Below are 20,423 nucleotides of genomic sequence, written 5' to 3' on the forward strand. Positions count from 1 at the left end.
GAAGCTACACGTTTCTAGCACTTAAAACTTAAGAGACTTGCTCGAAAAACAGAATTTAAATGTCGATTTGTTTCAATTGTTTGCAAATGGAGCAAGATATCTATTATAGGAAATGGTCTCTAGTTCATACATACCGACGGACGGACAGACAGACGGACAGACGGACTTGGCAAGATGGACTCGACTTTTGATGCCGATCAAGAATATATATACGTTATGGGGACGGAGATGCTTTCTTCTTCCTGTTCAGTTACATAAATTTGCACAAAAACATTAAAAACTCTCTGACCATTGTCAATGGGTTCAGGATGTACAAATAATCGAGTTTTAGATTTAATAATAATTTTGAACACGAGGATATCATGTATAAATCGCTGTTAGTTCTCATATTCAAAAGACATTTTCAAACCTTTAACACTAATTTTTTAGTAGTCAAGTTCCAAAAATGAGCTTAATGTTACAATAAATTAAAATTAAATAATAATAATAATAATAATTGGTTACTCCTCAGTGTTAGAATTACCAGTGTTAGATTAAGTAGTTTTTTAAATACTCAAGTAAGTTTAATTAAAGTTGTTTACATAGTACCAGTTAAATTAAAATAAAGCATAAGTTAAGTAAAAAAATAATAATAAAGTTACTCATCATATTCAAAACACTTTTTAAAATCTTAAACACTAATTATTTAATAGTCAAGTTCTAAAAATGAGCTCAATATAAAAATAAATTAAAACTAAAAAATAATAAATAATAATAATTGGTTATCCTCATATCTCTCACACACATATTTTTATTTGTTTAACTCCCAATGCTAGTTATAGCTAAAAAAAATCACACTTTTCTGCTCATCGCTAGCCGTCAGTCACTGTCAGTGGAAATCACAGCTTTTGTGGCCATCGCTATCTGACAGGCATTTTCCGCTCTTCTCCTTCTTTTATTATTATTTTTTTTTTGGCTACTTTGCCAAATTGCGGTCAACACAAACAGAAATATGCTTTTTATGCTACCCTAACTCCCCTTTCGGCAAGCTTTGTAAAATGCTTGTTCAATGTTTAAAAAAGTATACTTATGGCAAATATTCGCTGGGGAAATTTCACTTTATTATTGCGTTGTTCAGCAAAACGTAGATACTTTTTAATTATTTTCACTCGTTTTCCAAAATGCAATTAAGTTTCCTCCGCCAACAACCCCTCGTCCGTTTTCGTTGGCTGCATACAAAAGCATTTGTATATTGCCTATGTTTAGTTTGATATTTCTGATTTATATGACCGCATTTGCTGCATTCGGGTAATAATTTGGTCATGCGGCATGTTCCAATTCACAAGTGTGTGAATTGTTTGGATTTGGCACAATTCGATAAACGTTGCCGCTTTGGGCTTTCATTTTATTTTTATTTTTACTTTTATTTCTGTGAAATGTGAACGTGACCCGGGAACTCTTATGGAGTGCTGCAAAGCAATTCGATTATTGTTCAAGTAACTGGAATTGAAATGGGCAATGTTTTTCGAGTCCTGACAGCATTTCGCATTGGCCAAAGGAATAACTTGCGACAAGAGACGGAAAAATAAACTTAAACTTACTTTTTAATTTTAAATTGCGAAGAGTAAAGCAATTCAAGTTTTAATCTATAATATTATTTACCTTCTCCATACTGTCCTTTATATAGGCACATAAAGTAGTTTGTATTTTTGTAATTTACTTTTCCTTCTCTTTTTTCCTCGATATGTATCACATTCAATTTATATTGAGTGTAAATTCTGCCTCATATTTGTCGACTCTGTCATGCTTCCATTCCCTTATAACACACATTTATTCATGCATAAATGCGTTCGAAGTGAAGATGTTGAGGCGGATAGGAATCGACTGAACAATACCCTGTGATGAAATCATAACAGGCTGTAATATAAGATCAATACTAATTCCAATATAAGCCCTGTTACATTGGCAACTTATAATACTATTCACAAACACCTGGAAAGGTGCGAACATAAATATATATACAACACATTTGCCACAGCCTTATGAAAACCATCTTAATTAATTTTTGTGATTGCGGGGTATTAAGACCTCAAGTATGGCAACGGATATTCTATTTGGACTGGGAAGTGTTGCCATTGCATATTTAACTCATTTCGCATGAATTTCATTTCCTTTATATCTTTTTAAGTGACAGCTTGCGTAAATGTTAAATTTAATCAACAGAACTCAAACAGAAGTCAGGAGAAGTTGCGCACGCAGCGACCTTACAAATTTGCCCCAAGCTGTGAATATTGCTTGTGGCTAATTAAATTGAGCCGAACAGTAATTAGTATTTATAATTAAACATAAAATATATGTACATAGTTTATTTATAAAATAGAATGCTTGACTCGAACAACGGTGATTTACTATTCGATATCATCCTCCTTGACCAGCTTGGCATTGGGATTGGTCAGCAGCAGTTGCTCGTTGTGCTGATTCACATTGTAGTAGAAGAAATATAGTTTGCTATACTCAAAGGTGGATATCATAATGGCACAGGCGGGCGCAACCTTGAACAGCCGCGGACCGTAGCCGGCAAAGAGTCCGCGCAGCCCAAAGACGCGATAGATGGCCGCCAGGCGGCTGTAGGTGGATTGCTTGTTCAGCTCCTTGGCGGGTGAATCCGTGAAGATGACGCGTTCGCCAAACTCGATCTGCTCGTGGGTCTTGACCACATCGAAGGGACAGGTGACCAGTGCCGCCACCGAACCGGCCAGCACCCCGGCCACAAAACTATAACCAAAGGAGGGCTCCTCGTTGTGCTTGCTAAAGCAGACCTTGAGGTACTCATAGATGGGCCAATATATGCCCGAGAAGGGTACATCCCGCAGTATGGTGGGCGGCAGTCCGCGCCACAAGCCACCGATTCCCTGGATCGCTATAACATTGCGCACAAATTGCAGCACCTGGGCGTAGCTGAGCCGCTGCGATTGCATCTTGGTGCGCACCAGCTCAATGGGACTGACAAAGGTGACGGCGCAGATGCGTGCCGTCACGCCGGATAGCATGGGCACCACCAGGGGCAGATTCTGGCGCTGGCCGATCTGGGGATTCATAGGCGGCGCAAAGTGCCGCTGGTAGATGGTTATATATCTGGCCTTGAATTGCTCGTAGGCAACAAAGTAGACAACCGTCGAGGGCAGCGCCGATACAAGCGTGGGACCCAAGCCCGACCACAGGGCGCCAATACCCTCATGGCGACTAATCTTGATCAGGGCGTCCAGTGTGCTCCGAAATTGTGGCTTAAAAGATCCGCCCACTGTGGTGTGCGAATGGGCACCGCAGCTAAACAAATGATCCATCAGGCCGTTGCAGTAGAGGAAGCACTTGTTCGACTGGGACTGCTGGGATTGCATCCGGGTCTTGATCACGTCCAGCGGCGTCATAAAGCAGGCGGTGATCATGGCCCCCGTGCATGCGGAGGCCACCTGCTGCAGCGGGCGTATCTGGAAGCGCGGATCGTTGAGCATCTTTTTGGGTCGAGGTTTATTGTTGTCGCCACCGCTGCCCGAGTTATAGCTGTCCCTGGCGCCCTGTAGCAGCTTTTTGATGACGGCAGCTTCTTCCTTCGACATGGCGTCGGCGCTTCCGTTTTGGTTGCTGTTGCTGCTGTTGTTTGACAGTGGAGCCGGAAATCGAATCGAGTTACAAGTTTTATATACAAATTCAACGTTGAGCAAATGCTAAGGTCAGTTAAGCTTACAGCGTGACAGCGTTGCCAGATGGCTACGTTCGGGCAATGACAGCTAGCATATACGGGATGGCAACGCCATGCAGAAATTTCGCAGCACGCCAACAGGACAGCAGATGTTTATACCCCTGCAGCGGGTATATTGATTTTGTCAGCAAAATGTGTAATTTATTGAAAGACTCAAAAAAATATAGAAAAATATATATGTAAACTGTACGATGGGCTGATTCGGTTTATTTTTCCAGGGATAATCATAAATATTTAAGAAATAAGCATATTAGATTATCCGAAGAGCCAGGCTTTGGTACCACTAAGTAAACTGTTCCTTCCTCCAACTTATTTTATTAGTTGCATCTCGTGATCTTCTTAACAATGCCCATCATCATTAGTCACAATTTGAACATGTTTCTGCTTTATTTTGCTGTTCATTTTTTTTTTTTTGGGCAATTACGTAGCATCTGCTTTCAGCTGAAATGTGCTGTTTCAATTTGGCTGGGCTTAAGCTCCGTACAAGAGCTGCCAAAAAGCACAAAGAGGCAGCCATCTTTATGTATAGCCACACGTTGGATGGAAACCTAAGCCCACCTCAAAGTCATACGACAAAGAATTTACAGCAATAACAACTACAAAGAGCCAAGGCTGAATATTTTTGTTTCTGGGTGCGTGTTGGGTTTGACGTTGCCGTGTCGCGCTTGCTGGTATTCTAGGAGCTTTGGGTGGGGGAGCCAAGGGGAGCCCACCCGCACCCAACTACGAACAAAAGCCATGTCAACTCTTTACTGCGAAATAATTGACATCAAAATGATGTGTATGGTTTTCTGGCTGACTGGCGTTAGGATGGAGCACAGCTTAGAACACAGCGGTTCGTTAGTTTATTAAAACGAATGCAAAGGTACAAACGGGGTGGCTACATTTCCGTCAAAAAGGGTAGAATATAGGCGGAGGATACAGAATAAGTCCGCTAGCAAAGCAAATTGAAAGGTATCCACAATATGAGTTGATGGAATTTTGCAATGAACGTAGTAGAGCATGCATAGCATGGTTTAAATCATATTTTCTTAGTGGCCCAGATTTCTTAACTGAACTCCTGTAGACATTTAAAAAGTACCCATTCATTTGATGTCATAATAATAATTGCAATTTCTTTTATAAAGATACATCCACATGAATATTATAAGCCATCTGAAGTGTCTTAACTTCATCTGTTTTATTTAACAGCAATGTGCTTAAACAATTTCCAAACGTGTTCGTCAACTATTTATAATACCTAGTTATTCAGAGTGCACTCGCAACGGCTCCTTCAGGCATGGTTAAGCCATGCAATATTGAAGCTGACAAAACGCAACAAAAAGTGGAACACAAACAAATACAAGGACAACATGTAAAGCATGTTGCAACGCACACACACACCTGCCTGTGTGTATAGGTAAAGAATAAAGGCTGACAAAATGTGGTGCTGATATGATTACGTTGTCAGAGACGAGCAGAAGAAGAACAAGAACTTTTTGGGCTATGGTACACAAAAAAAAAAAGAAAAAATCACTTTAAATGGGCAGGCATATGCGAGTCTCTGAGCTATGCGAGTAGCTGTAGAAAGATGCCAAAACATGCACATGACACACACTCTCGCACTTACCAACACACAATATATGCACACACATATACATACACACACATACGCTGCAGACATTGTCTAACATTTATGAGTAACGTGGGGATATTCGGGAATTCGACACGTAGCTGCTGTGCGTCACGTAGTTAGTGAGATTGTGGCGGAGAGGTGGCACGCCAGGGGTGTGGAGCTGGTAATTGTGGTGTAAAACTGTGGAATAACAACACTTAGTTGGTTGCTAATACGAGCACGTGTTTGCTTTGTTACACAACACTGGTGTGCATACGATAAAGGTTGCCCTCAAGCCCAAAAGCAACGTCTCTCAAATTGTTCGCAAATGATCTGGAGCGGAACTAGTTCCACTATAGTTAACGATGCATCCATTTTCAGTTTTTAACCCTCAGAACAGCTGTCGACTGCATTTGTCCACTATGTTTAACATGGGAAAATAATCAGCTTATGTCAATGTGGCAGGCACTGTTTAAGTTTAATATATGCGTATTTTTATTTAATTTCTGTCGAAAATAAATTGAATGAAGCGGCATTGAAAATGTGAACGGCAAATGTTGAAACATTGACGCATGCCACACGCCGTATCCCACACGTCGCACGCCGCTCCGTCCCTCGCAGTGCCGAAAGCCAATTGAAAGCCTCTGAACCGCCAATCCGTACGCCAAGCCAAAGAAAATTCACACACTCAAACACGGACATCCACATACAGTAAAAAGTCAGTGGAGGGAAACCCGCTGCGAACCCGGGCCAAGGCGAAAATGCGCCCCCACGCACCATTCACCGCACAATTCCATTACGTAAAGCAAACATCAGCTGGCGTTTGGCGTATGGAATCGTCGAGGATTCGCATTGAGATTGCGCTTCTGATGCTGCTGCTGCTGCTGCTGTCGCGGCTCGCGGAGAGTTCAGCTGCGGGCGGTCGGGAAGGCAGCTAACAGCTCGATGCCAGTAAAAGCAACATATTGAATATTGATGCGCATCGATTTCTACTTGAAACGGCGAAAAGTTCAAACCCACATACACGCACACATGTGCACACACACACACACGTACTCATGCACATACACGCACACACAGTCACACATGCACTCACACACTCTTTGTTTATAATAAAAACATTTGCAATTTCTTATTGCTACACGAAGCCATTGACGTTAACACTAGACAACAAAAATAAATTCGTATAGATTTAACTTACAACACTTGAATTAATGTAAACATATTCATTTTTGTATATGCCGAAAGCTATGCTAAATGCTAAAATGCGAACAAACACAAACTTAATTGAATAAAATTTATTATTATTTAAGCTTTAAGGCTCTTCGTAACTGGCATAATTTAAATATATTTAAATCGAATGTGAGAGCATTTTACAAGCCCAAAAGTAAACATGTTTTTTCGGCAATGAATTCTGCCTTCAGCTTAAGTCGATATGAAATTAAGTTGACATCGAAGAATGTTTACAGAATTAGTTTTTAAACATTTCTAAATTAATTAATTATTAATCTATATCATAAATTCTTGAAGTATATTGATGCCTAGCGGAAAACTTTTTGCTATTAAATAAGCAGGTATTTGTAAAGTTTCTTTAATTTAATGATTTTTATTGCTACTGAGTTTTTTCCATTTTTCATTATTTGCTCCTGTATTTTTTGCGCACATCACACACTTTTGCTGTGTGGTGTAAGAGCACTCAACTGGGTTAAAAGGCTGCATTGAGCTCAGCACCGTCTGTGGCGGCGGCAGTCAAGCAATTTGTGTACGCTCATCGAGCATTTAAAACAATTGGTGCCAAGCAATTATAAAAGGGACTGCAGCCAACTGAAGCAGGAGACGCCAAGGCGTTTCGCGCCAAATTAGCGACAAATGCGTGGCTGACAATGCAACGGATGGTGGTGGTAGCTGCCACGACCCAAATTGCAAATTGCAACAAACTTGGCTGGAAGTGGGGCGCAGCAACGTTGGCGACAGCGTTGTCATCGTCTGCCCAAGTTTACGTTCTGCAATAAGCAAATTGAACGTAAAGCTAGGACACGGCGCTGTAAAGTATGCTACAAAAATAAAATAAAAATACTTAGCACAGCGCCGGCTGCAAGTGGCTGTCAATGCGTCTCATTTAGCATATTAACGCTGCGCCATGCCATGCCACACACGCACAAATGGCGCATGCCACGTGCCGTCAAACCGCAATATCATGGCGCTAATTGCTACTCGAAGGCAGTTGGTCTCGTGCAGTCATGGAGGCAGTCAGGCGGGAGACGTCGCTGCCACATTGCCATGTTGCAGGCGGTGCTTTGATGCCACTGCTGCCTCACTTTTAGTTCCAAGTCACGTTTTATAAAGTTTCCTGCGCTTTGCTACTCTTCCATTTACTTTTCGCGCACTTTTATTTCCCTTCTTCTTTTTTGTTTTTATGCAGCAGCATCAAAAGAAAAATAATGCATGCATGATATGAGCAAAATGCGAAAACAGCAAAAGTCATAAAAGATATATGAATATATATATATATATAAATAAATTATGCTTTTTTTAGGAATTGCTCGTTTGTGTGGGCGGGATCTAGCCCTTTGAATGTTTTTGGCTCTGAGACAAATTTAAGAATTTAATCAGCTTACAACTTTGAGATATATTTGAGTGTGAACCACTTACTTTTCTTTTTATTGATTACTTTAATAATTTATATTTTCATTTCTTGTTATACCCTGAAACAGGCCGAAGGAAACATCTCCGACCCCATTAAGTATATATATTCTTGATCAGCATCAACAGCCGAGGCGATCTAGCCATGTCCGTCTGTCTGTCTGTCCGTCTGTCCGTTTGTCCGTGTGTATGATTGCAAGGATCTCAGAACCTATAAGAGCTAGAGATTTGAAATTTTAGCTGTAGGCCCGCGCATGTAATCGATAAGAATCTATATCGAAATCCAGTTTTTTGACTTTTGTGCTGCTATTTTTAAGACTAAATTAATAATGTTTGCGTTGAGTAGAGGCGGCGTCAAATTGTGCGGTCTGTTGCAAGTTCGAAGCCCTTCTGAGGAAACTATTATCGCGTAGCGCGAGCTGCATTTGGAGTTGGAGGAAGATGGTTCCGGGTCTGGAGCTCCCGACTAGAGCCTCTTACTTAATAAATTTAAAATGTATTTTGCTTCAATTAATTTCATTTAATTATATTTTTTCAATATAATTTTAAAAACAATTTTATAGTTATAAGTTGAGGCTTTCAATGTGTTTGTCAAATTCTGTTGAAGCTTTAAAGCCACGCATTCTACGGTCACATGCAAATTTAATGCTAAAATGCATGCCCAACATTAATGAAGCACTATTAGCAAATTCCGCACCTTTGCTTTAATTACTTTGTGCATCAATTGAAATGCTGTTTTGGAAATATTTTGTTTAGATTCCACTAACAATAAGGTTTGTAATTTTGCAGTTCATTGAACTTCAACCGCAACAGACAACACAAACAATAAACAATTATGCAGATGAGTGAAAACTAAAATGAGCTGGGAATGCATTCGAAATTTAAAAATGAACAGCACCAAAAACATTATGAGCGAAGTTATTATGTTTAATTAAAATATTTAATTTATTATGTTAGCACAATTATTTCGATGTGTTTCCGTTTGCAAATGATTTGAATGCAAACAACAACCGCAAAATTTAGTTTTATTTGATTATAGTGCGATTATTTAAAACCTTTCAAAGTTTTACGTACAATTTCCGCAATTAAGGTACGGTTGACAAGTTAAGCTCTTTAAAGGCATTAAGCGTTAGGGTACCGAAACTACTAAGTTAACATTTTGACAAAACCAATTTAAGTTTAAAATAAAGCAACTTAGATATTTTTGGTAAGCTGGAAATAACTTAAAGTTCTCAATAATATTTGTCTGATGATAAAGCAGTTGATAGCTTTTGTAAGCAAAACTTTATGAACAAACAGTACACTGTAGCTAAAAACCTTAAGTTACTTAATTTGAAAATTTAATTTGAGCACGTCAACAAATACACTTTATTGATGAAACAATTAAGAAAAATATAAGAGCTCGATATTTAAGTGTTTAATCAATAATTCCATGCACATAGTGTGTATTTATTATGCTTAAAATATTTAACAATTAAATACTGCACAGAATGTTCTCACAGAATGCTTAACTACACACATTGCTGCAACAATCAGCCTTCAATTCAAACAAAATAATAATTAAAAAAATATATGTCCTTGTTTAATGTAGAATGTATTTTATTTAAGCTCAAATAACTTTTTCAATCTTTTTTTTTATTTTGTGTTTTTTGTTCAACATATACAGATACAGATTATAGTAATTGTTGGCTTTTAAATAATTCACACATGTTTATGTTGTGTCGTTTGTTGATTTGAGCTTGGTTCCTATTAAATTATGAAAATTTTCATTAAAAAGTCAAACAATGCACCAGCACATCATAAATAAAAAAAAAATATAAATAAAACAACAGCCAGCATCGTATAAAGTGAATTACATGAGACAACATAATTTGCATATTTGCCTTTGTAATATTTTATTTGTGATTTTCTGTATAAGTGTGGATCGGGGTTTGTCATATTGTGGAATGTTTAACCAGTTTATTGCTGAATGCTATTGAATTTAAGCTGTTGGCCCTGTTGGTATTTAATTGTGTTTGTATGTGCAGCTTTATACTTATGAAGCTCAATGGTATTAAACTTATAATACTAATTATAAAGTGCATTAATTAGTCATGACGTTTTTAAGCCGCTTAATTTGTGTGCAGAAATACCACAAAAATATCATCGCATATGCATTTATTAAAAGCAATTATCATTGTTCACCTCCCTATCGCATTTAATTATTGCAAATATATTTCACATAATTTTTACTTCAGATTTTTTCGTTTTTCGCATTTAAATTTAATGCGATTATATATTAAACTACAACAAATATTTATTTTATTTTTCGTATTGCCATTTGGCTCCGATTTTCAATTGAATCAGTTCCTTCTGCAAGCCACAAAAAAATATAATAATCAAACATTGGAATAAAATTGGCAACTATAAATCAAAACTCTGGCCAAAAATAGTTCAATGCAATTGTATATGTGCTTGCATTTTTGCCCGTCGCCAGAAAGTTTCAGTTTGGCTACTGCACTTGACTTTTTGTCTTTATGTTGGTGTTTATTTATTTATCTAGAAGTTATTTTCTTAAATCGCTTCGCATCTTTATGTGTGTGGGAATAGCTAAGCAAGCTAACAGAACTTCATTTTAATCTACTCTTGAGCTTAAACTAATTTGCGGTTGTCAGCAATTTTGGTAAATAATTTGGCTTCTTTTACTAGAGATTCTTTGTTGGTTAGAAACTTTGATTAAGTTTGTGGGTGTCGGTTAAGTTTTAAAGTAGTTTTTCGCATCTTACACACAATTGTCGTGACAATGTTCAATTTGGTGGAAAACCAAAGAAACTGTTTTAAAGTGGTTATCAAACATTAAAACAAAGAAAGAACTTTAAAAAATAATAAAGTAGCACGATTGGACTATATCTAAGTCAGGTTTGACGAACAAATGATATAAGGGAATATCAGCTTATTTTTAAGCCATGAATCAAATGTAATTTTTCCGGACTTAGAGTTTTGATATTTATACATATTAAGAGTTTATGAATCATACGCACTGTAAGCCATGAACTGCCCGTGCTGAGTAAGGATACGAAGAGACTCTCATCTGAGTATTTGAATACATATCATATCTTCATAGAAAGCAGAGCAAAGGAAGGAGTTAACCCCGAAGGAGTGACTCCGAAATACTAATAAAGTAGAATTGAGGATACATTTTCCCACTGATGGGTTATCCCTTGTACTTATTCATTATCACCTTGCATAGTAGCTTTATAAGTGTAAGTTGTTATTGTCGTTATGTCTGGTCTGATTTAATTAACCAAGTGCTTCAAACTCTGCTCACACCAGACTCAGCAATGCACAAAGGCAAATACTCGAAAGACAATTACCCACATGCTGAGAAAATTGAGAAGCAAGTGAAGAAGCAAGTTGTGGGAAAAGTGCGTTGAAATTGAGTGTAGAGAACACTCGAAGCATTTGGCATGTAGCAAATTAACACTGAGCCGACCAGCAGGCAAATGCGAACAGCTGGAAATTGAGTCAGTCATATGTGAAGCCACAGGATGTTTTACCCTTGCATTGCCACTCTTTGAAGTGCAAATATGTGTCAATCGTGTCGACACTGCGCTGCATACCTGAAGACAGAGCTAAAAGCTACAGCTGTATTTAAGCGATTTATATGCTGCCCCCTTGTTATGCCGACAAGTTTCTGTGTACCCCAATTAGTGCCAACTGGGCGCCTGGGGGGAGGCCAGCTTATGAAGTACGAAAGAACTTAACAAAATTAGCGTAAAACAAATATTAATGCGAAAGGGACTTTCCCTTTGCACCTTGCCACCAAACAATTCAATTGGACGCTCAATTTAATTACAACTTTTGTGCGTTCTGCGTTTTGGTTGTGTTTATGGCAAGGATTTCAATTTGTCCCAACAAAACATTCTTGTACTTTTTGGCCAAGGTTTTTGCCCTGTTCCAGGCGGAATAAAAACGCGCCAACTGCATGACAGCAATTTGCATAAAATACAACAAAACCCTGAACCCTTGGAAAAAAAAAAGAAAACGGCGACACAATAACTCAATTCGCTGAAAGACCAAAAAGTAATGTGCCACAAAGGCGAAAGCCCAGGATAAAAGCCAGTCGCAAAACTTTATTCCAGCTAGGATAGAGTTTAGGCAAACTGCTTGGCAACTATTTTGTGGTGACAAGTTTGATGTAACTCCCTGCGGCAAGAACTGCTCACAGAAAATCGGAAAATATTTGAAATATTTGCCACTGTACAAATGTTGACATTGCTTGAGATTTAGTCAGGACTTCAAATTAAGTTGCCAGCACCCGGAAAATTGTGCTCTTTGTATTGGCTGCTGCTGGTTATATAAGAAGCTCTTATTTGCCAAATTGCTGACACAAGAGTTTTGGGCCAATTTGTAGTCGATAAAATTGCGCATTGTTCGGGCTTATTTGCAGGTAACAAGGCACAAGCAGAACCAACGGCAAAGTTTTTTTCTTCCCAATTATCAATTAGCGTAAATAAACAAGTCGAACTTTTCTACATGATTATGTACTTAAACTGAAAGTTGCTTATATTTAGGTTAATTATTATTTACGTAGTTCATAAATTAAGCTTAGTTATAGAGGCTATATGTATATGTAACCTTAGCTCCCGTTTAATCTTCCCATAATACTTGTTTTACAATTTCCTTATAAGCTAAAATCAGTTTGCGTTGTAGCTGAACTTTGTTAGTTTTCTTCTTTTTTATGAAATGTTCTATCTTTGGTTTGACTAAATGTGTAAAATCATATGTATGCAGCAAATATGCTTACAAGTAATATTTATATATGTTCCCTTCTTACTTCTTAACTACGAACTAATACAAAGAATATTTTCAAATGAAATATTCTTGATGTCATTTTGGTTATCTTACACAATTATTTATCAGTATATATTTTACGCATTATATATAATATCTATTACAGCTAATTTGAATTTAATATTCGATTTTTATTTGCTTAAATAAGTTAAACTTGACTTTCTTTTATTGCGCACATAATATTTACTATTTGCCATTCAATGCATTTTTAAATCAATTAAAATACGTTCCCGTAATTTTTCCGAATCCCTTTCATAAAATTCAACTCGAAACTCATTTTACTTGAGTTTTCGTTAGGTATTTCGACTTTGGTGCCTTCTCATTTGAATCAAAGCCTAAACGAAACTGGAAGTTGGGCAAAACTTTTGCGACCACAAGCTGCAGCAGATCCTGGTGCGCCCGCTGAAGGATTCTGCTTGTGCAATCCAACCGCCAAGTCAAAGATAAACTTTCGACCAAAATGTATTATTAAATTTTCACAAACACTAGAAAATTGCGAGCGAATTGGCGCGCGTGAGTGGCTTCCACGGCAAACCAAGCCACAAGCCGTCAAAGGATTTGGCAGCCTGGCAGACTGGCATTGCACTGGAATCCAAAATCTGGCGTTGTCGTCGCATTGCGGGGCCCCGCGCGGCACAGCGGGTGCGTTAATGGTGTCAAATTGAGAGCTCTGCTTGGCGTCTACGACTACTAGATGTGAGTGGCAATGGTGCGCCCAGGCTGCTGGCAATGCTGCAGTTCCGTTCGCACGGTGCCCGTCGACGACGAGGACGAAGACGTTGTGGAGTTGCGCCAGGAGGCAGCCGAGGCGGATGAATCACTTGAGATGGCGGAGCCGACGCGTGAATTGGATGTTGTGGATGTTGTGGCATCTGCTGTCTGCTCGCCGTCAACAGGCGACAGCTCCTTGCCGGATGCCTGACGCTGCAGCTGCGGTATGCGGCTGGGCGTGGCCGAGGCAGCTGCACTTGAAACTTGCTGCGACGCAACTGGCGCCTCTGGCGCTGGCGCTGACTGCAACGGACGCGGTATGAGCGACGTTCTCGAAGCGGACTTTGTTGGCTGCGCATACAGATCACCATTGGGTGCTGACCAGCTGCTGGGCGAGCTGATGCCTGGCAGGGAGCTGACACTGGCGCTCGCCGCTATGGCATAGACACACTCGGTGCGTTGACCCTGTGGCGGGGTTGCCTCATGCGCCGGCGGCACCGACTCGAACGACTGAAACGAACCGCTTAATGTGCTCAGGCCCGTGGCCACACCGCTTACCTCTGTGCCATCCATTTGAGGCCGCGCGGTTGGCGTGTGCTTGATGCGCTTAAGCGATGCCGCTGGCGACTTGGGCACAATGGGTCCCACAATCAGGGTATTCTGCGTGATTTGCGGCTCACGCGGCTCTTCCTCGCCAGAGTCCTGGGCCAGCATTAGCGGCGATGTGGTTATATTGCTGCTATCCCGACGCCGCCGGCCCAGCGTGCTGCTAATGGTGCGCGGCGGTGGCAGCGGTGCGGTGAAATTCTGCGGCGGCAGCGAGTTGCGCTTGTAGCTGTGACTAGTGCGCAAATCCTGCGCCGTCGGCAATACCTTGGGATAGTTACGCTGACGCAGCAGCTCCAGTTGCTGTGCGGCGCTGAGGGGCTGCAGCACGAGTGCATCCTCGTCGCGGCTGGTCACATTGATGTCCACATCATCGGCGTGCACAAAGCTTGTGATCTGCTCATCCGCAGCTAAAATCATGTCCACTGGATCCGAGTGGGAGTGGGCGTGTGCGTGTGCGTAGGCGTGGCCATGCTGTGGCTGCAGTGTGGCTTCACTGGGCTCTGTCAGCGCCGAGTGCTGGCGCTGCAGCAGCAGCTCATAATGCATGCCCTCAGGCGTCTCATGCATATGCTGCGGAGTCAGCAGCGCGGCATCGGCCACTTCTATGTCCTGGCATATGATAATGCGACTATCTGACTGCGCAGCCGGCGGCGGCGGGGGCGTGGTATTAAAGCTGCCCGATTTGGGCAGCTTATGGCCCGAACTCGTGTGCCGATGCTGTGCGGACATCCACTCACATACCTTGGTGTGCGTGTCCACCGTGGAGCTGCTCAGCTGACGCTGCATGGCATAGCCATTAATCGGCGAGCGCTGGCCTGTCTTGATGGCCTCGTACGTATTGGACTTGCGCACCATGTCCAGAGTGAAGCTATCGTCGCCATCGCGCGACTTACTGCAACGCTTCAGCTCATCATCGTTGGCGCCATCGTAGCTGAGAATGTTGCCGCCCAACTTGCGTTGCAGGGATGTGTTGCGCTTCCGCCGTTGGCGCAACAGAAATGTGGCATATATGGCCACGTTTAGCACTATGAAGATGGCGATGAGCGCAATGAGCAGCTGCAGCGTCGTCTCGGATTTGGCAATGGGCTCAGCTGGCGTCGCCGTGGAAGATGACGCCCCGTACTCCCCATAGTCGTTGCTGTGTGTTGCATCCTCGCCGGATATGGCCACGCCCTCAGCACCATTAGTGCCAATGCCCTGCTGCTGCTGCTGCTGCTGCTGCTGCCTATGCACATGACCGAATGTGGGCGGGGCATTGTACATGTTTTCCGCAGCGGTTTCTAGCTGCTCGCTGCCCGTTGCCAGCGGCTCCTGTAGCAGCAATTTCAGCGTACGCACCGGATCCTCGGCGCCATTGTCACGCGCCCCGTATTTGCTCATATGGCCCGTAATCACCTCGTTTCCGGCCAGCTGCTGTTGCTGCCCTCGCACCTGTATTGCCGCAATTTGATTCAGCTCGTCCGGCAGCTCTTTGTTCCAAAAATTCATGTAAATCTGACGGTACTTGTAGCCCACTGTCGGCGGTATCCCTGCCAGAGACCAAGCAAATGCAAATGCGAATGCGATTCCAACCAAAGTCAGGGCATCAAAATGCGTTCATTAGTTGGTTGGCATGGTTGGTTGTGCGGGTATTTGAGCAAGTGTGCTAGACTGCGAGTGTGGCAAATGCCGTACTTACCAATATTGAGATAGGCCTGCGCACGCTTATTAAACTCCGGCCAGTCCAAATCGTAGCGATCCCATTCCAAGAGATGCGAATTCAAAAATGTTCCCTTCCACGGTGCTTTCGGGTTGCTAAAAACAAGTATAGAAAGAGTCCGATCAATATAAGAAGTAAAAGATATATGGCCCATCTCGTTATATAATGAACAAGAATATATTGCAGTTAAATACAAATGGATAGTATATAAAAGAATATATTGATTATATATTGAAAAGCATTGGATAGAACAGAATATGATACAAAGGAAAACAGAAAAATAATATAAAATATATAAAGTGAATAAATGAAAATTAACTCTCGCCAAAACGGATCCCATTGGCAGTTAAAATAATGTTTCCCCCAGTTCCTTGCAGTAGCCACTATTCGCTATCTCAGCATATTCATAGGTCTCCGTACTAAGCCTAATTTTCTGCTTCTTACTTTGTGCTAACATTGCCCCAATTTGTTCAGCATATTTTCCTTTTCAATTTGCCCCTTTAATCTCAGGGTCAAATAGCTAATGACTGCCTGAATGAGACTTGAAGCTGAATACCAAAAAGAATATATATATATATATATAAGACATAAATGTCTGCTAACGATCTCTGATTTCGGCTTTGATTGCCATTTTGCTTGGGCGCCGAATTTCTACTAATAATATTTGCATGAGCGCTGTGTTTGTTGCCCTGCTTATGGCCGTTTTTTTGGCGTAGTTTTTGTAACGAAATAATAATAAAAACGGCAGTAAAAATTCTATTCATTTCACTGTCCGAGCGTTGCAGATTGCAAAACGTGCCGCAGCCCAGTTCCATGGATATCGCATCCGCAGTCGCAGTCGCATCCGCAGTCGCAGTAACATTTGCATTTGCATGCAGAGCTGCGACTCGTCGTGTTGATGGCTCAGCTGGCCGCCGACTCCGCCAACGTTGCGCCCCGCTGCTTATCTACACAATGCCGTGCGGCATTTCCAATCGCAAACTTTCAGCAAATGCACTCTTCAATTCATTTTGCCACAGACACTACTCACCCGGTCTTTACGAAGTTCGTCCAATATGCCATTACCGCCTCGGAAAGCAGCTTTTCCTGCACGGAATAGTTGTGGCTGGGAAATGGGCCGGCCGGCGCCAGCGGCGCACCAAAAACGAACGCCAACTCCTCGCCCATTATGCTATGTGGTAGCTACAATTGAAAGCAAAATTAGGCATGCCACAAAATTAATACCCTTACATAGACAACATATAACACCAAAATGTATATATTTTTCAAAAACAATTCAATAATTTCAATGTATAAATTCAACAGTAAGAATTTAACATATTTTACAAAATAATTAATTAATTAATTAATTAATTATTATTTTGTATACAAAATTATCAATATCTGGTTTAAGTTTCTCCTAATTTAATTCAAAAGGCTTTGCAATTAATTTCGAGCAAATGAAGCTTTTGGTTTTGATAGAAAGTTTTTTCATTCTACTTTTATTCTTTAAATAAACTTTGAATTCTTGTTGAATTTTGTTCCGATTTCTTTGCACAATCAATATACCCTCCGCTTGATTTAAATATGCATTGAAAATCTTGTGAACATTTTTCAGACACCAGATCAGCGAAAAATGTTATTCAGCAGCTTTTGGCCAGTCAGCATCAATCTTGTTGGCTTTGCCCGCATAAATATTTGGCCAGTCTGTCAGGCAGTTAGACGGAGAGATAGACATTTACAGTCTGGGGCCGGGGGCAACAACTGCAGTAAGTAGGTAGGTAATAAAGGCAACTTTACGCTGTTGCCACGAAAAATGTAACAAAGTCACAAAGCATTTTGCTTTGGCGCTCATAAAAATTGGTGTCGTCTTTTGTGATTGTTGTTGTTGTCCGTTTTTGAGCTCATTTTCATGCTTGTCGCCAGCTTTTGGTGGCATTTCTGAATGATGAATTTCATTTTTGATTTTGCCTTTCTATTATTTTGACGAAACGCGCAAATATAGAAAGAAAAGTCTGTATTTATTGGCTTAGACGAGTTTTTACGCCATCTTTAGGTTCAATAAACTTTTTATCTGACCCAAGCCAATTGAATGGACCATAAATACTTGTTTATTACCAGTATTGCTGCCATGTACACAACATATGTTTATTTGAAAGCCATTTGAGTACAATAATAGAAAGTTTTTGCGGCAACAATTGCTTATAACAGAATGTTAGAAGAATACAAAATTGGCTGTAGCTTTTTTTTATAGTTTTAAAGAGTTGAGAGTAAACAAATATTTGTATTTCTTTAATGGCGTATATTTATTGAAGAGTTTAAGCAACACTTAGCAGCATTTTAAAATTGTTTCCACTTGAAATAAATAATACAATCGCTAATTAATTGCCAGTTTTTAAGTGCCAGCTAATTTCAAGCATGCGATGCATACTTTATATAAAAAATAAATGTATAAAATATTGTTGGCTTTATTAAGTTTTTTTCATTGCGAGCAATTATCATTAAAGTTTCACATAACATTAAACGAAAAGGCGGAAATTCAATTTGAAATAAATGCGTTAATTTTGTAATTTATGCTTTTGTTTGTTCTGCCCCTCGCCATGTCTGCCTGTCGCGCTGACACACGCCCTCAGTTTACTTCCGCTTTCGCCTAAAGCCAGCGGAAGCAACAATTTGCCTAAGTCCCATTTGTCCTAATAAGCTTCATGGAGTTTGGGAGTCGAAAATTGCCAAAAATGTTTGCCAAATTTTGCTCTAATGCAAACGCCAGCAGGCGTGGCGCGACCCATGACCGCCCGGGGCCAAGGTGGGCTGGCTGTAATTTGTAAGTCATCTTAATGGGATTATATAAGCTTAAACAGACACGCCCACATAGTGCTGTTTGCCGAAAAGTGTGAGCGTCTTTAATTTGTAATTTTCCATTCCATAATTATAAGTATCAGGGCAGTTGCTCGAGTTTCGGTCAAGTTATTTGTTCGTCTTTTATTTTCGGAGCGGGCCCAAAAAGTATGCAACACATTTAGTGTCACGTAGGAAAAGTTTTTTATTATTTGCCAAAGTCTTGAGTCGCATTTCTTTTCTGAATGCGGTCAACGAAAGAAAAGTTTTGCAAGCGCGTCGCAAATAAAAATTTTAGTTTCGTTTTATTATATTTATTTTCATGAATTTAGTTTCCTTCCTCTAACAATTTATTCCGCATTCTTATCAAAAAGGCAGCCCAAAAGCGCCTATTAAGAAACGTCTACCAGGCATGGGCTGGAAAAAAAGGGATCAGACAGGACATAGAAATGTTGGGCTTAATATGCGAAAACAAATTTTTTTTTCTTTTGGTATTTTCCTAATTTTAGAAATAAATTAAATTTACTCCAGAAAGAAATGGAGGCGTTTCCAGAGATTATTAGCCAACATTTTTGGCATATACACAAATAGTCAATATCGATTGGCATAACATTATAAATGCCAATTTGTGCAGGAATTTCACCAAGTTGGAGTTCTCTATTTTTGCGGATGGTTGAAAATAATTGAAACTTTGAGTTTTTTTTGGCAATTGAATTTTATTGGCAAAAAGGCCACTTTAGTTGCGTTTACGAACTTCTTTTATTCGCATCATTTTCGCCGTTTTAACAATTGCCTTGAGCCGCGTTCGTGTGCACTTCAGACTCGAGTAAGTATCTCTCCCCCTGGCCAACCGTCAGGCGCTGGGTAAGTGAGCTCCTTGGACGCCAGCCTCTCAGCTGCAAACATGCAAGACATGTGCCAAAAAGTTTTACAATATGCCCGCAGCTTTAGTCAGAGCGATAGTCGAGAGCATGCGGAGCGCGGGAATGCAGGCGGGGTAGAGTCATTCAGTCAGATTGTCAGTTGAGGTTGAAGTGTGGGCGTGGTCACTTGTTAGGCAGTGAGTAGCCTGCGAGTTGCTTAAGCATCAGCCCAGCATAAGAAAAATCACTCTGAATAAGTGAGGCGAAAGTGATTAGCTTGAGATACCCTTCATATTAGTACTGAAGATCGCTTAGAATCTCGAATACAATCTGTATTTATTTCGAACATAATGATAATTATGTCAGATAATAATGTCTACAGGATATTCTTGAATATAGTTCTCAATTATTTGAATATCAACCTACATAAAAACTGTCCCTTTGCCTGCCTTTGCTGCCTTTAGCACCCGTATCTGATGACTACAGGGTATGGTAACAAAAAACTTGGTCACAAATGCAGAAGCGCAGTTTATGCAGAAATGTGCGATTTGAGTTGAGTTTTGGCTAGATCTTTGCCAGAACAACAAAGCAAATGCCAAAAAAATGGCCAAATAAATAAAAATAAAATGTCTGGACTGAAAAGAGGAAAATGTTGCGGCATTGTTAAAGCTCGCCTTATACAATTGTATTATATATGCGCGCGTGTGACTATGAGTGTGTGTGTGCGTGTGCGTGTGGGTTGGTTTGTTTATTTGTCTGGCAACGCCCCCGCAGCACATGCGGCAGCCAAGGGCTGGCTGTCGTCTGTCGCAGCGATAATTTGTAGGCAAGCAAGCGGCTGCTTATACCAAGGATCCTGTTCATGTTTGTCTTGGCAGGGTTTTGGCTTTGCTTTTGGCATGAATTATTTAAGTG

General features: G+C 40.6%; 2 protein-coding genes and 1 long non-coding RNA gene across 8 annotated transcripts in view; all 3 read right to left on the bottom strand.

Moving 5' to 3' along the window:
* Nucleotides 1–1,078: 1,078 nt before the first annotated feature.
* On the bottom strand, nt 1,079–1,783 carry LOC135436885 (uncharacterized). 4 transcript variants are annotated; one of them, XR_010437618.1, is made up of 2 exons: nt 1,642–1,783; nt 1,079–1,543 (listed from the first exon to the last, which is right to left on the bottom strand). It is a non-coding gene; the product is annotated as an uncharacterized LOC135436885 (long non-coding RNA). The 4 variants fall into 4 exon arrangements; XR_010437620.1 differs by having other exon boundaries at nt 1,079–1,569; nt 1,642–1,777; XR_010437617.1 differs by having other exon boundaries at nt 1,079–1,575; nt 1,642–1,777.
* Nucleotides 1,784–2,284: 501 nt separating this feature from the next.
* On the bottom strand, nt 2,285–3,912 carry LOC135437287 (probable mitochondrial glutathione transporter SLC25A40). Its single transcript, XM_064695202.1, has 2 exons — nt 3,725–3,912; nt 2,285–3,630 (listed from the first exon to the last, which is right to left on the bottom strand). The coding sequence occupies exon 2, from the start codon at nt 3,594–3,596 to the stop codon at nt 2,388–2,390; it is 1,209 nt and encodes a 402-aa protein (XP_064551272.1). The 5' UTR covers nt 3,597–3,630; nt 3,725–3,912; the 3' UTR covers nt 2,285–2,387.
* A 9,077-nt stretch (nt 3,913–12,989) lies between these two features.
* The window catches only part of Nlg1 (Neuroligin 1), a 43,134-nt gene continuing 35,700 nt past the window's right edge, over nt 12,990–20,423 (bottom strand). For all 3 annotated transcript variants that reach the window (XM_064694680.1, XM_064694688.1, XM_064694672.1), the window contains 3 exons: nt 16,859–17,010; nt 15,808–15,923; nt 12,990–15,658 (listed from right to left, as the gene is read on the bottom strand). In XM_064694680.1, coding sequence (XP_064550750.1) covers nt 13,500–15,658; nt 15,808–15,923; nt 16,859–17,010 — 2,427 coding nt within the window. In that variant the 3' untranslated portion in view covers nt 12,990–13,499. The remainder of the gene's footprint in view (nt 15,659–15,807; nt 15,924–16,858; nt 17,011–20,423) is intronic.

Source organism: Drosophila montana, unplaced genomic scaffold, assembly GCF_035044405.1.
Source record: "Drosophila montana isolate Dmon_TW-CO22-7 unplaced genomic scaffold, ASM3504440v1 contig_1505_1, whole genome shotgun sequence".
Taxonomy (NCBI): Eukaryota; Metazoa; Arthropoda; class Insecta; order Diptera; family Drosophilidae; genus Drosophila; species Drosophila montana.